Source organism: Euleptes europaea, chromosome 10, assembly GCF_029931775.1.
Source record: "Euleptes europaea isolate rEulEur1 chromosome 10, rEulEur1.hap1, whole genome shotgun sequence".
In the NCBI taxonomy this organism is placed as follows: Eukaryota; Metazoa; Chordata; class Lepidosauria; order Squamata; family Sphaerodactylidae; genus Euleptes; species Euleptes europaea.
In genome coordinates, this window is record NC_079321.1 from 45,299,321 (window position 1) to 45,315,872 (window position 16,552).

General features: G+C 40.1%; 1 protein-coding gene across 1 annotated transcript in view; it reads right to left on the bottom strand.

The window, feature by feature from the left end:
* LMBRD1 (LMBR1 domain containing 1) overlaps nt 1–16,552 on the bottom strand; it is an 81,303-nt gene that overhangs the window by 16,866 nt on the left and 47,885 nt on the right. The window contains exons 10-14 of the mRNA XM_056856248.1: nt 11,370–11,434; nt 8,178–8,280; nt 6,007–6,111; nt 4,398–4,547; nt 1,500–1,575 (exon numbers count right to left, since the gene is read on the bottom strand). Of these exons, the coding sequence (XP_056712226.1) occupies nt 1,500–1,575; nt 4,398–4,547; nt 6,007–6,111; nt 8,178–8,280; nt 11,370–11,434 (499 nt within the window). The remainder of the gene's footprint in view (nt 1–1,499; nt 1,576–4,397; nt 4,548–6,006; nt 6,112–8,177; nt 8,281–11,369; nt 11,435–16,552) is intronic.

Here is a 16,552-nt window from a genome sequence, read left to right on the forward strand (position 1 = left end):
TCTGCCTTAAATGTTACAGTTTTCCTTCAGCAACTGTTACATCTCAGAGCATGTAGGCACAGTGAAATAGTCACGAGAAGCCAGAATAGCATTCTTCATGCTTTGTCTTATACAAAGTGGACCTTAGGAATATGTTTAATGCATACTAGTGGGTACAATTAACCTTTCTAGAGGAAGCTTTAAGCATTAAAGTTCATCATCTTAGATTACTTACACAGATAGATGTGCGTTCTATTTTGCCTCAGGTGACAACCTCATTTGCTCTATTGCCTCATGTCTACTATGCTGCTTGATTTGGGTCAGTTATTTTATCATGGCCTGAGGCATCTGTTCTGAACTACAGGTATATTGCTGGTACATAAGCAGTAAATGTAGTTCCTCCACATCTTCGGTAGAAGAAAAATTAAAAATTAAATGTAGTGGTTAATACTAAAAATATGCCTTAACATAGGCCCTTTTAAAAAAAGGAAACACCTGTGCCCTTCAAACAAAATACTAAGGTCTGTATGAACAGCATTCTATATTAAACATAACATTCTAGCAATATAGAAGTTATTTTTAGATGCTTAGTTTCCATAACAACATCTCTCATTCAGGCTTTCCTCTCCTAACTTTACGGGGGGGGGGGGGGAAATTGACCTCAAGAGCAAGAACATCAGAAATACTTTTATTTCCAGTATAGTTCTGCTACTATTATAGCCAAGTGGGTCAACATACGCTTGTGTCTATAGAACAGGTAATGGCTGCAGAGTGATTGCTAAAATATACTATAGCTGAGCATAATGAAAATGTTTCAGAAAAAAGATTATAGTTTTACAGCAAACAATTTATTACAAGATTTGCAGGTCAGATACAGAATTAAGGACTACATCTTAGTACCACAGTATCCCCTCTAAAAAGATGGGGGCAAAATTGAAGATGTAGTTGTATCAAATTATCAAGTAACTGCCAATGCTCATTTCTATTTCAAGACACACAGATAAGATATGCATGCTACTTTCACTTAACCAGCCCTGACACATGTATTTAAAAGTTTTCCCATTAATCTAAACTATGCATTCTTAGGACTGCAGCTTTAGATGCATAATTTTGCAGATTTGTTTACACATGACCTTTTATCAAATTGCAACCTAGAATATGTTAGCATTTTCTATTAAGGTTAGGAATTGCATGTGCTACAAGACAAGCAAAACAATGCTACCTGCAAGGTGATATGAGGAAATCAATTAAAAACTGCAGAAAATTTTTAAAAAGTCTTTCTATTGATGTGTGGGGAAAAGGCAAATCCATGGGAATGTGATGAGGATTTAGTGACAGGTTTGGGAAGGGACATTCTGCAGGACAGGCAACATGCACGTTTAATGTGGCCAAACAGGACAGAGGTACTCTTAATGGCTTTTCAAACTGGTTGATTCTGAGACAGACCTAAACTTTCAGATTATGTATTTGACAGTTGTTCTTTAACATCACAGAATTGGAAGAGAACGATGCTGTCTTACCTTCAGGGGCATTCACATCGCAAACTTTAAGCACAAATGTCACATTTGTAGACTGTTCATCGATGGTCATATTATTCTAAACAAAGGAAGACACAACATCATTTCATGAACACTGAAGATTTTAAAAAAGAATTCAGATACTGTGGACATATCATTAACTTTATTTTGGCACAACAAACAAGTACCAAAGGTGTTTTGCTGGTGGGATAGGTTTTTGGGTTGCATATACTGTTACAAGAACCATGACATCATTACACTTCAGAATGTCAGTACATAAGAACTTAAGAAAGGCCATGCTGGATCAGACCAAGGTTCATCAAGTCCAGCAGTCTGTTTACACAGTGGCCAACCAGGTGCCTCTAGAAAGCCCACAAACAAGACAACTGCAACAGGATTATACTGCATCTGTTCCAAAACACCTAAAATAATAGGCAGGCTCCTCTGATCCTGGAGAGAATAGGTATGCATCATGACTAGTATCCATTTTTACTAGCAGCCATGAATAGCCCTCTCCTCCATGAACATGACCACTCCCCTCATAAAACTGTCCAAGTTGGCAGCCATCACTACTACATCCTGGGGCAGGGAGTTCCACAATTTGACTATGCGTTGTGTGAAGAAATACTTCCTTTTATTTGCTTTGAATCGGTCACCCCCCAACTTCAGCAGATGACCCTGCATCCTAGTATTATGAGGGGAAAACCTTCTCCCTGTCCACTCTCTCCATACTATGCATAATTGTATAGATCTCTCATGTCTCCCTGTAACTGCCTTCTTTCCAAGCTGAACAGCCTTAAGTGTTTTAACTGCTCCTCATAGTTTTGGTTGCTCTTTTCTACACCTTCTCAAGCTCTTCAATATCCTTTTTTAGGTGTGGTGACCAGAACTGTACACAGTATTCCAAGTGTGGTCTCATCATAGATTTGTACAAGGGCAGTATGATAGCAACAGTTTTATTCTCTATTCCTCGTCTAATTATGGCCAGCCTGGAATTTGACTTTTTCTCAGCGGCCACACACTGAGCTGATATCTTCATCGAGCTATCCACTACCACCCCAAGATATTTTTCTTGGTCTGTCACTGCCAGCACAGATCCCATCAGTGTGTATGTGAAGTTGGGATTTTTTGCCCCAAAATGCATCATTTTACACTTGGTCACACTGAATCTCATTTGCCATTTTAATGCCCATTCTTCCAGTTTGCAGAAATTCTTTCAGAGCTCTTCACAGTCCAATTTTGTTTTAACCACCCTAAATAATTTGGTGTCTTCTGAAAACTTGGCCACCTGGCCGTTCACCCCCAACTCCAAGTAATTGATGAACAGGTTAAAAAGCACTGGTCCCAACACAAATCCCTGAGGGACTCCACTGCTCACATCCCTCCATTGTGAGAACTGACCATTGATTCCTACTCTCTGCTTCCTATTTTTCAGCCAGCTGTCAATCCATAAGAGAACTTGTCCTATCCCATCCCATGACTATGAAATTTGCTTAGCAGTCTTTGGTAGGGGACTTCGTCAAAAGCTTTAGTATCAGGAGAGCAAAAACTAGCTAATGTGGACCATCTGCACAACATTTACTATTAGCAAGCTGTCTAAATCATGGTAAACGTACCCCCCCCATTCATGATGATTCATCTTTCTTAACCTAGGGTTCATGACAGTTGATGTACGCTTTAGTTGAAAGGGCAACCAGAAACTTTAACAGTATTTTCAAGCTGTGTAAGTGGAACTGTGTATACACCACAATGGCGCTCAAATGCAAGGTTCTGAATTTACCTTCTTGAGAAACTCTAGTTTTCAATTTTAGGACAAAAAAGTATGTAACTTCCTGGTTGGGAAGATGGTGTTGAAATGGGCAAAATCTGGTATCAGAAACCAAAAAAACGAGAGCTTTAGGACATTGTAAAGCCCATTCTCGTGACTAGGGGAAGCAAAGGAACTGTTCAAACCAGCATTTAAACTGCAGAATTATTTTGCATAAGATTCCAGACACACTCCATCAGACTAGGCTGTTTTCTTAAAACTCAAAAGATGCTGCCCATCTGGAATCACGCTAACCTACCACCTCCTTAATCTAGATGCTACATTATTTCCAGCTGTTCTGGCTGCCAGAATAAGTGCACACAGCCATATACATAAATACCACACTTGTTTCATTCCCAACAGATTCAATAAGGAGAATGCCGTACAGCATCACAATCAAACTAAACTAGCCATTAGGTACATGAAAAGTATGTGACATGCTGGAATGTTGCTTAATTAATGGAATAAGATGATTTTGGAGGAAGCTTCTCACATGCTCTCTCTCAACAGTATATATATGACTGTAGCACAAACCAATGCACTAGATTCTCCATGCTTTTCAATCATTCGTTTTGCAGCTTTCTGGAAGTACAACATTAGTCAATTTGCAGAAGTCGATGCTGAAATAATCATAGGATTCTCTCCATGCGTTCCAGATTCTACATAGGCCCACTGAGACAAAGTTTTCTACAAACAAATTGGGTTATATGAAGTGGCTGTATCCCTCAGCTTGGCCTGAGTTTGGTGGTATGATGTCTCCTAACTGTTAGGAGTTATGAGTCACCTTTCTTCCCAACAGGGAACCAAAGCAGTTTACATTGCTCTCCTCTCTTCCATTTTATCCTCACAACAACCCTGAGATGCAGGTTAGACTGAGAGTGTATGACTGGCCCAAGGTCACCCAGCAAATTTCCATGGTGGAGTGGGGATTCAAGCCTGGTTCTCCCAGATACTAGTCCGACACTCACCACCACACCATAAGTGTCACAAATCCCCATGCCAAACATATTACTTGAAAACAATGGGATTGCTTCCAGGTAACATGCTCAAAATGCACTTGGAAAACACAAGTTCCCCCATACGAGACATCTTACCGGAATTAGGTACTTTTGGCTTCCATACATAACATACTGAGGAGCAAGGCTGTAGATCATATAGCTGGTGTGGAGAACAATCAATAACAGTATCATGCAAAGAAAGAGAAGTGCTTGAGGCCGTGTCCTATTCCGCCGGATCTTATACAGCTAAAAGCAAATATAAAAATGAAGTTAATGGTACTGGAATTTCACCAAGATACAGTTGTACAAGGATCTCTTCTTTAAGAACAAAGTCTATAGTCCAAATTACTAATTTTGACATTATAAACCTTTTAATGCTTTACATTTAACTTGTGTTCATGTTCAAATTTACTACTGCTTTTTTATTATTATGGACTGTGTTACATATGTCCATGATACTTTAGAGACCCAACGTAAAAAATAAACGGTAAACTCTTTGAGGGCAAGGACACAAATTTTAATAGTTGGAGAGAGAGCAAAGTAAGAGGACATGAGAAAGAACTCTGGCAAGGAATGGATATGAGCAAAATATGTGTGTGTGTGTGTGTGTGTGTGAATGGGAGAGAGAGAGAGATGAGGACTACATTAAATATCCAAATGCCTCACAAACAGTATGTAGGGTAGGATGGAAGAGGAGACCGTGACACTGCACAGTTTTTTGGGGAAGGAATTCCTGACAAAAAGGCCAGAAGGGAGGACCTGTGAAGTCATTTAAGGGGAACAGGAGACTTAGGTGGAGCCAAAGATGGCCAACATGAAGGAACAAAGATCACCCCTATCATGTCAATATGCCCTAACAATGAACCTGGCAGCCTCTTCCCCTGGAACACCAGTTGTGATAGAATGGAGTTTATGAGATTTACGGTGTCACAAATTACTCCATTTCGGCAAACAGTATCTGAACACCACGAAGTGCTAATGACTCATGGTACATCGGCAGCTTTAGCCACGATGAAACAATACAGTACTAATAACTCTTTGGGGAAGCAAGAAGGTATGATTTCAAAATTAGAGGGGCCTTGAAGGGATTACAAGCTGATGAGTGCTAAGGCGGCAAAAGAAGCCTAACACACAGAACCCCAATAATGGAAAATAAATCCCAGGAACAGAGACAGCCCACGCACTGATCTTTTCTCTCTTTTTTTTAACAAGCAAAAATCAATTTTAATCAGAGATAAGATGCTTCGTTTAAATATTTAAAATGTTAATTTTTAAAAGCTACTGTTCTTCAAAGCAGCCTTGTAGGAAAAGAAATCTGCATTTAATATAGTTAAACTTGCTACAGCAGAATCTATGCAGTAAAACTAACTCTGAAGCACACACAATTGGAAATGAACTGTGATAGAAAGCATGACCCAGACAGGCTGACATGTTTGCATGAAAAGGCAATTTATTACACAGATATATGCAGTAATTTTTTCTAATTGAAAGCGGTCATCAGAGCTAAAGGCCTTCCCCCATTTATAAAGAGCTGAGTGAGTTGGTGTTTGACCAATTTCGTCTTAAGAACTGAACATAGTAGCTCTTAATATACTCTCTTATATTCATTTACACTTTTTTATTAACTGAAGTATTGACACAACACACTGAGCTCCCTTATAGGAAAGGTGAGATAGAGGTATAATAAATAAAACAACTATTTTACCCTTATCCAGAAGAACCATATGCCCATGTTTCGAATTCCGGCCATTGAAGTGAAGATAAAGTACATGATAATAGTAGTAATGAGGATGTAATCAAGAGGGAAGACCTAGAGGACAAAATGTGTGTAAGTTCAAGTTGCATTAACTGGCTGTGTTTCTATTTGCAAAACAATTTCCCCCATAAAGAGCAAGTATGGTTATATAACTTGTTAATGAGCACAGAATGTTGCCCTAATTAAGACTGAACAAATTCAGGTAGAATAGGTTAATATTTCCAAATATCAGTCTAGAAATGAAGATATAAATGTAATATCCAACAGCCAGCTATTTCAGAACTACATTCTATTAAAACTGGTTTATTGAGGTTATTGCGCTAGCATGAGATATAACATTTACTACCAGGGAAGTTAAATAAAGACAGCTGCGAACAGAAGAGAATAACAAAGTACCTGAGCAGCAATAACAACTACTGTCTACACAAGCAAACTGCTAGCCAGACATTTTGGTTTGCAATCATCTTCATGCAGCAAAATGCAGTTCAAGATGATGGAAAGTTCCGTCCCCAAAATATAAGTAAAGATAGCAGCAAAAATCAGTGGCCTAATGTGGACAAAACCCTCTTGAAGTTAAAGCTATAGATTGACATAGATTTTACCACATCTTTCATCAATTGTAGGGTGGAGCGTCAAAGAATTTTATGACACTGGAGATCTGCAAGACAACCTACTCATTTGGAAAAATCCTCTATCTGGGATGTGCATGTTTGAATGAAGCCCAAATCCATGACACTCAAAATGCTGAACATACTGAGGAACGATGCTAGGCTACACTTCTTCACTGTCTGTAGAAAGCTGCATTCAAGAAGTAGGGCATACTGTAGTATTTAATTATGCAAAATTATGCCTTCACTCCAAAGTGCTTCCATAACCAGAAAGACTAAAAGATGTACACGGGTCCTAATAGCTGTTAGTCAGGCATGTGTTCTATGGCCTTGACTCAACTGTTGAGATAGTAGGATTAAATTAATTCAACTTTAAAATAAATTTTAGACACTTATCCAATTCCCGGAGAAGAGGCTGAATAATACGGTAGAAAGGGAAGCTTTCAGTCAGATCTCTCCCTATTGCAGCACAAGATTTCCCTTCAACTCAAATTCTAACCTCCATATAAAGGGGTGCAATTCTGCATCACGCTTAAGCAAGGGAAGGGGCTGATTTCTCTTTCATGCATTGCTCTGGGGTGGGGGACTTTGGAGAGAAGGGGGTTTAGGGACCCACATCTGGGAGGTGGCAATAGTCACTGTAGTAAAATTTGTCTATTTGTCATAGAATAGGATTCAGCCCTAGAAGTTTACTGGATTATTATGGTTGTTAAAAGTGTTTTGCAGGAAGAGACAGAACTCGTATCTGCACATCTTCAAGTCATGTATGATGTTGCTGTTCTGCAATATCTAAATTTGTAAAATAAGTTATTCTTCATGTCTTTTTCTATTTAAACTTCCTTCCTAATAAGAACACTGTTTACCATTGCCTTCCCAGCATCCCAAAGGATATAGCAATTTATCTCTGATTACTTGGCTTGAAAAATATGTTTCTTGAGTACTAAGCAGATCCAGCACATCCTCATTTTTGAGTTTTATATTATTGATGACTCTCTACTGATTCATTGCCCATCAGCAATTGCAGTTATAACTACTGATACATAGTCAACATACATCATCGCCCCTATATTCACTTCTGAAATGGGGTATATAGATTACACTAAAAACAGATCTATTGTTAAAAGCCACTACAGAGAGTGATAGTACTTTCTACTGCAAATTCATCTACTGAATGCATTCTGGTGAGACTCATAAATACAGATCGAAGTGATATCTTGACTCAACATTTCTCCTTTCTTGATTATATACTTTCCACCATTATTTAAAGCAATATTCTGCCAATCCAGAAGACAGGCATTTCTAGTGATACTGCTACAACCTTGCTTCTTAAATTGTGAGATGTCTACATAATTTTTAAATCAATCTAAGAATTTCTATATAATGCTCACCACACTTTAGTGAGAGTCTCTTGAAGAAACATATCTGAAAGCTCTTTGATGCAAACACCTTAAATTTTCTCACACTGGAGAATCACCCATTACATCTTTACAAGTTCCTATATCTTTTACTTACAGTTTGTAGAACAGGTAAAAGCATATTCAGTGGATTGGTCAAATTTGTTCCCAAAATCAGAAATCCTGAATCTATGCCAGCCGAATGCAATGCTTTATCCAAGCTGTAATAATTTGAGAAATAGAAAGTTATTGCCTGAATTCAGTGTCCGCTGCATTTTTTAACACACACACACACACACACACCGAAATTTGCAGTGTTCTCCTAAGCAAGTCTACTCAGAGTCCTACTCAGGTATACTCAATGGGACTTACACCCAGCTAACGGTTAAGACTGTACTGTTAAAGTCCTATATGTATTTATTCCATACAGGATTTTGCACTCTTAAAATTCTTTATTTATGTTGCATGACCAATCTAAACAACTTCAATTCCACTCTCTCAGTTGTACAGGGGTGAAGCTGTAAACTTCCAAAAATGTTCCAGGCAACTGATGTTCATAACCGAAAGACACCCCTCTCCCCAACACAGAAGCCCAGGACAAACAGCGTATTGGAAACAGAAAACTGATCATATTGTTGAAATGCTTCCAAATTATGGCAGTGAAGAATTGTGAGGACATGTTACGAGGAGCACATAAAGAAGAATGGAAGTGCATCAACATTTCTGTATTCCGTGCCCTCCCTTCCTTTTTTTCAAAGTTTCTGTTGTAGATCCAACATCCTATCTATTGCCACCCACACTTCCATCAATGTCCCCTACATTTCTGACGAGGCAGAAATATTCCCTTTATGTCACTGGCATCTGTTACTAAATTTTCTGCAAACGGTAGGTCACTTAATTAAAGGCAACGGGTACCCACCAACGTACAACACACACACACACTCTTATATCTCTATAGTTATTAGAAAAGGGAATAGGCATCTAACATGCTCTTCAGTTCGTCAAATCAAGTTTGATCATTTTTAGGCTATTTTCCTTTAATTTAAACTATCTTCATGAACGTCAGCAGGCAAGGTAGCAAACGCAATAAATAAGGACATTAAAGAGATTAAATGGCTTAATATTTACTTAATTCAAGGCTTAACAAATAAGAGCTCCAGGTCACCTCGAAAATCAGTTCTGGTGCTTGAAATCCCAATGTCCCTTCTGGACATCAGTAACCTTAGGAAACAAGAGGTGGCTCTCATAGCTAACGGTCCTGCCTGCTGGGCTACAGCTTCTAGGTCAGCTAGCTCTTGAGTGCCGAAAACCCTGCCTGACCAATCAGTGCTCAAGCCTCAAAAGAGCTGCCCAGGATCTTTAAGGCTTGAGAGCCAATTAAAAGGCAGGGCTGGAGCTACCTGGTAGCACAGGGCTTTCAGCATTCAAGGAGTTGGAATCAGCAATATCCAAAGATCATGGCTCCTACCCATGCTCACCTTCCCCTAGCAGCCCCCATTTATTTATTTATGGAGGTTAAGAGCGGTGGAATCTAATCTGGAGAACCGGGTTTGATTCCCTACTCCTCCACATGAGCGGTGGATGCTTATCTGGTGAACTGGGTTGGTTTCCACACTCCTACACATGAAGCCAGCTGGGTGACCTTGGGCTAGTCACAGTGTCTTAGCCCTAGTTAGTTCACAGGGTGTCTGTTGTGGGGAGGGGAGGGGAAGGTGATTGTAAGCCGGTTTGATTCTTCCTTAAGTGGTGAAGAACTGCAGCCATGCAAGGTGTGCATAACTGTTTGTGGTTACAGAGGCCAGATGCCATCATGGAAATCTAAACGACTAGTTACTCACCACTTAAGAGCTTTATTTGGCAAGTGTTTATCCTCAGTCGATCTAAAATCGATAGAATCACTCCACAACTCAAATCAGGCACAAAGAATTTTACTCACTTTTGATAGTCCTAGGATTGCTACTTTGCTGCTTCGTCAGAAATCTTTTCTGTACCATAAAGGGATATTTCCAGCACGTGTTTTTAACAACTTAGTTTTATCACCTCTGTTGCCAAAATACCAAGACTCTAAATACCTGAAATCATCGAAGGATACTGATACAGCGCCAGTGGGACATCTGCCTGAATACCAGCAGCAACAAGATCTGATACAGTGGACTGATCTACCTAACCAACGTATCTTGGACCCAGAAGATTCCTCATTAGAAAACTCAATAGAAGAAGAACTTTTAAACTCTTATTCAGGTCTCCCTCACACAGAACAAACAAAGATCACTAATAGACTGGACCAATTAAGACTTAAACTTCTGAGTGCCAATAAAACAGATTCAATTTTACAAGCCTCTCTGGAACCTATAAATAATAATACTTCCACGGCAAGCACATCAAAGCCTTCTGTCCCAGTGACCTTGGTCCCAGAGGTACTAAACTTGAGAGAGAGAGATGATAGCTGCTCTACTGCCCACCGGATGGAAGTTGAATCTAATTTGGCCCATAACAACCTAAAGAACATGAAGGAGATACGAATTGAGTCTCCAGTCCCATCTAAAAATTGTTGCGTTTTTCTGGATGTGGAGGGTGACTTAAATAAGATCTTGACAGTGGCCTGACAACTAAAGCTCCTGTCTTGGAACATTGGGGGCTGGAGGAACAAATTCCATGATTCGGATTTTTAAACTTTCCTGAAAGAGCATGACATCTTGTTCTTGCAGGAAACCTGGTCTTTGGAGCATGACTTCCCTGATATTCAGGGTTACAGGGCCTTCTCTGTGCCTGCAACCAAAACCCACTTAAAAGGTCGGGGCAGTGGAGGTTTGACGATTTTTATTACTGTAGACTTGAATGTTGAAGTACAAGTTTTAGATATTAACCCTTGTAACAATTTTCAGATTTTGTTGCTTAAAGGATTTCATTTTGGTAACCTTTTATGTATAAATATATATATACACCACCTAAATGTTCTAGGTCCCAAGAATCTGGGATTTTGTGGAAAGTGGTGGAGAAAGTCGGCATATAAAAACCAACCCTTCTTCTTAATTTATTTATATTCGGCCTTTCTCAATTTTAAATTTATTCCTGTGGCTGTAGGACTGTTAGCCATGTGGGTCAAGGAGGCTGTGGAGGGAAGGGGGAAATCACACTCTCCTCCCTCTCCAGGAGTTGGAAAGCTGGGTGGGGGGAAGAGTCAGGCTGACGCAAAACACTTTTAATGTAGTTCAACCAGGAGTTTCTTCACATCTACAGCTATAAACTTCACTTTTCAAGTATGATTAACACATGTAGTCAAGACTTCAGGTACAAGAAACATACTTACTTTGACAAGAAGAGAGAGATTGTGAACAGCAGGGCCACGAGGATGAAAAACACCCCCCAGACAATCTACAAGACAAACAATTATAGAATCATAGAACCACAGAACCATAGAGTTGGAAGGGATCACCAGGGGCATCTAGTTCAACCCCCTGCACAATGCAGGATATTCACAACTACCTCCCCATGAACCCTACTCCATGCCCACAAGATAGCCAAAAAACAAAACCCCTCCAGGATTTTCCTACAGGCCAGATTGGCCAGGGAAATCGCTTCCTGATCCCAAAGTAGCGATTGGCATTTCCCTGGGCATGTAAGAGAGGGCTACGAGAGCCAAACCCTGATGCAACCCTTCCTGCCCTCCCTTTCATGATTTGCCTAAATTCACAGAATCAGCATTGCTGACAGATGGCCATCTAGCTTCTGATTAAAAACCTCCATAGAAGGAGAGCCCACCACCTCCCGGGAAGCCTGGTTCACTGAGGAACCGCTCTGTCAACCTTTTCTCATACGACTTGTTCTCCAGACTCCCCACCATCTTTTTTTTTAATTAAATTTTCTAACCATTAAAATACAAACAAGCAATACATTACAACAGAACAAAAACAACACAATACAAATATTAAAACAATATACCAAAATAAGCTTTAGTTGGGTGAATGTATAGAATTTTTTCATCTTATACTCTACCCTATAATATGCTGATCTAATTTTAAGATATTGTACATACTACTTTTTATATGATCATTCATCTCATAGTATATATTCTTTACATTTGCATAATAAAGCTAGTCTATACTAAATCATATTAATCCATTTGTAATTGCTAACAAATTTATTTGTGTTCAAAGAGAAGCATAATAAGCTTTTTCAGTATAATCTTGTATCTGAGCATTTTCATTTCCATGTATACTTTGCACTTGCATAGTAAATCTAACCAAGATAGTATTCTATCTTAGTTAGATTTAGTATTCAATCTCATTTATAATTGCATACTAACTTATTTATGATGACTGAGTTCCATAATAAACATTTCCAGTACAACCCCTCACCATCTTTGTTGCCCTCCTCTGGACACATTCCAGCTTGTCTATATCCTTCTTAAATTGTGGTGCCCAAAACTGAACACAATACTCTAGGCGAGGTCTAACTAGAGCAGAGTAAAGCAATACCACCACTTTGCATGATCTGGACACTATACTTCAGTATATGGTCTACTAAGACCCCTAGATCTTTCCTGCACATACTACTGCCAAGACAAGTCTCCCCCATCCTATAATTATGCATTCTTCCTATCTAAATGCAGAACATTACATTTGTCTCCACTGAAATTCATTTCATTACTTTAAGCCCAGTTTTCCAGCCTGTCAAGATCATCCTGTATCCTGGCTCTGTCTTCTACCATATTTGCTACACCTCCCAATTTAGTATCATCTGCAAATTTAATAAGCATGCCCTCTATTCTTTCATCCATATGATTTATAACGATGTTGAACAACACAGGGCCCAGGGCAAATCTCTGAGGCACTCCACTTGTCATTCTTCTCCAAGAGGATGAGGAACCATTAACAAGCACTTTTTGGGTGCGATCTGTCAACTAGTTGCAGATCCACCTAACAGTAGTAGAATCTAAACTACATTTTACCAACTTGTCAACAAGAATATTATGTGGAACCTTATCAAAAGCCTTACTGAAACTGAGATAAAATATGTCCACAGCACTCCCCTGATCCAGCAAGAGCAACTCCCTTCCCTCATCTTGTGTTCTGTTTCTGCCATGTTGAGCACCGTTTCCCTCGTAAGAGAAGACTGATCTTTCAAAGAAAAGCAAGCAAGGGTCTTAAAGTTACTTGTCTAAGGGCTGCAATGATATAATGGCGCACAATGAATTATTTCACTTTCTACCACAAGTGGCTTAAATTCTCCAGAGAAATATAATAAGCAGAGAACACTCCATAAATTTTACTTCTACAGACAAGTCAGATCGACATCAGGCAATTAAAATTAGCAGTAAAGTCATGCTGTTTAGTTAAAATATACCTTCTGTACATGGCGCATATGACGGCTGCTGCCCACATATATAAATATTTGGTACAACTGGTCACTAATTTAAGAAACTCTGTCTTGTAAACTGTTTTTCAGTTCAGGAGATCTACTCAACAGAACAAATACAACTGTGAAACAAAGAAAATACCTATGGAAAAAGCAATGGCAGCATGCATTGAAAGTCAAGTCAAGTCAAATCATGTCAAACCTGAATTTCCTTTAAAAGCAATCTTCTCTGAGCAGGTATAACCACAGATCTCCCCCCCTTCTTAAAAGAGGCCTTTGTTACTTAATTTTTCAGAGGAAGCTCTTAAAAAGCAGAGAAGAACTGAACAACTAGTCAGTATGCTGCCCAAAACCTAACTTTTTATAACCAGAAGTCATTTAATATCTGTGGTCAAATAGAAAAAATAAGTTCTGGCAGCTTATTAAATAGCCATGTTTCCACAAGACCTGTCAGTCACTCTTCAAGAAACATAATTCCTGTTAATACAGGAGCATTTTGGCCTGAGGGAACTTCCTGTTGAAATACAGATACTTCCAATTCTTGCCAGCTTTTACAACTGTGCTGTACATTAAACACAAATGTTAACAGAGCAAACAATTGACACAGCTCCTCATTCTGGGAATGCTGGTGATAGATCCGCTTGCTTAGTTTGAAAGATAACAGCAACCAACAGTGTAAGTGGTATCCTTAGTAACCAAGGTCCTTCGCATGTATTTTTCTACATAACTTCTTTGCAAGAAAACCATGCCTACAACTTGAAATAAAAGCACTTTTCTTTGAAACTGATATAATTGTATGGTATGGGTACATGCAGCAGACACATGAACACATATCATGTTATGAATACTCAATCTTCCAACAAGAAATGGAGAAACAAAACAAAAATAGCCTTATGCAAAAAGGCCCCACTATGTAAAAGTTCTAAAAGAAGATAAAATTATAAAATCACAAGTCATTTCTTGTGCAGCATGAAGGATACTTATCAGCTGCGTGAGAAGCAGACGCTGACAGGCGTGCCAGAGCACCCCCTGATCTGAGATGTCAGCACTCCCTGGAACTCCACCTATGCCATTCTTGAGCATTTGGTGGTGAAGAAGAGAACCCTGACCCCCTTGATCTGTGAGACGAACAGCACATTCCTGAAAGGAATGCCTGCTCTGGGTTTAGGAGGCAAACTAGCGGCGTTGCCTCCGCCCGGTGCAAAAAACCTGGTGTATCTTGCCAAAAAAAGGGCGTTCCTGAGCCAAAACGGCTCAGGAGCGCCGTGACGCCCCAGGATCGCCTCCCAGGGCACCGAAACGCCTCCCGGCTCACCACTGTGGCCTGTGCCGCCATCCGGCGGGAGGCTGCGACCGCGTCCGGGCCAAGCGCTGCCGCGGCCAGGTACCGGCATCCAGGCCTGCATGCAGTCACTGGGGCCACTCACGCCGGGGGGCTCCTTCCAGGCTCCTGCGACGGCCTTTGTCGGCCTCCTAAGGCCTTTGTGTCGGGCTGCTGGCATATCTGAGCAATGCGCTGGAAGGTACTGTGGGAGGAGAGCCAGCTCAACCACGATGAGTGGATAACTATCTCTTAGACTGTGGAGGTCCTTAAGTCCTTGAAGGACTATACGCAGTTGCTCTCATCTGACATGGCAACCCTGGCTCTTGTCACTCCTAAATGGCTTGTGAGAAGATGGCCGCGTTTTGGGGGCCAGCTGGAGGATGCGCAGACTTGCTTCCAGCAATGTGTGCACTAGTGCAAAAGATGCAAGAAGGCATCGAGTCCTGCCTTCAGCCTCTCACCTAGCAGGTGGTCTACATGCTGGTGACCATGTGTGACGTGCACATCAAGGGCAGGATTGCCCAGCAGGCAGACTGGGCTTGTTAAAATGTCCCCCTGTGCTTAAGATAGTTCTGCTAGGTGTCTGTGGATTGCCCTTGGTTCTAAACAAACCTCAAGGATTCTCTCGTTTAACACTGGTTCTGTTTAGTCTGCACTGCCACATTGGCCCTGGGTTCTTCCGCTGGGCTTCTCTGTTACACATTGGTTCTGTTGGCCTTGCAAAAGTGCCTCCCCACTTGATTTTGTTCTGCAGGGATTCTGTGGTTTGACACTGGTTTTGTTGGTCTTGCCTCGTTGACTTGTAGTTCTGCTGGGATTCCTAGGCTCTGCTTTGGTTCTGCTGGGCTTGTATTGGTTCTTGGCATGGGAGGCACTGACCAGTGATTGTTGCAGGCATGTATGCCTTTTTGCTTTTGCCCTGGAGGGGAAAAAAGCTGGGTTTTTTATGGGATATCTCAGATGCACATCATGTGTACTTGGAGATACAGAGATGTCATAGAAATTATCAAGTTACATCTTTTGAATTTAATCTCAGTTTCAAACAGAAAAGTACTCTGCAGAAATAACCAAAAGGCTGCAAGTAAAGTTTACTTCAGCATGTTTTTATATCCAAAATGACCATGATTCTGGTGGAAAAAATAATGATGATATACTGAAAGAGGCATACAATTACAGAATTTAACTACAAGTAGTAGTTATTTTTTGTTGTTCAGGTGCAATCCTGCTTTTTAAAGTTGCTAGCGTCTCTTTGGGCTCTTGCTTCTTCTGCGTTCTACTACATGCCTTAGTTTCTCTGCATTCATGCCTTGGTTTTTCAGACACTAAATTCAATTTGCTGCTTATTTGTTCATCCCACAAGTCCATTCGAACATTTCTCCAACTGTCTACTTGTCTTAATTTGATTCACTATTTGTCCAATTTTATCAGTAACTTCAACCATAAATCTTGCTCCCATTTCCAAGTTAGTTTATATAGTAGCTAAATAAAATCTGAGCCTGTGGCACTGCACAAATTTCAGTAGCCACACTCCTAAGCATATTTCAGGGAGACTTTTTTCGCAAGTACATCAACGGAATTTACTTCCAACTAAGCATCAAAGTCTAGCATGCCACAGTTACCTAGAATACTGTAGCAGTAATTCTTCTAATTTGTACATCTTGCTTTTAGCAATACGACATATAAAGTTCTTTAACTACAAAGAAAAAAATGACTGAAATACAGTGTATGTAATGAGCTGAAAAACTCACAAGACCCAACAAGCACAACCTCGTGCTCAGAAATGTGTTATTAAATTTGTTTGTTGTTTTCTG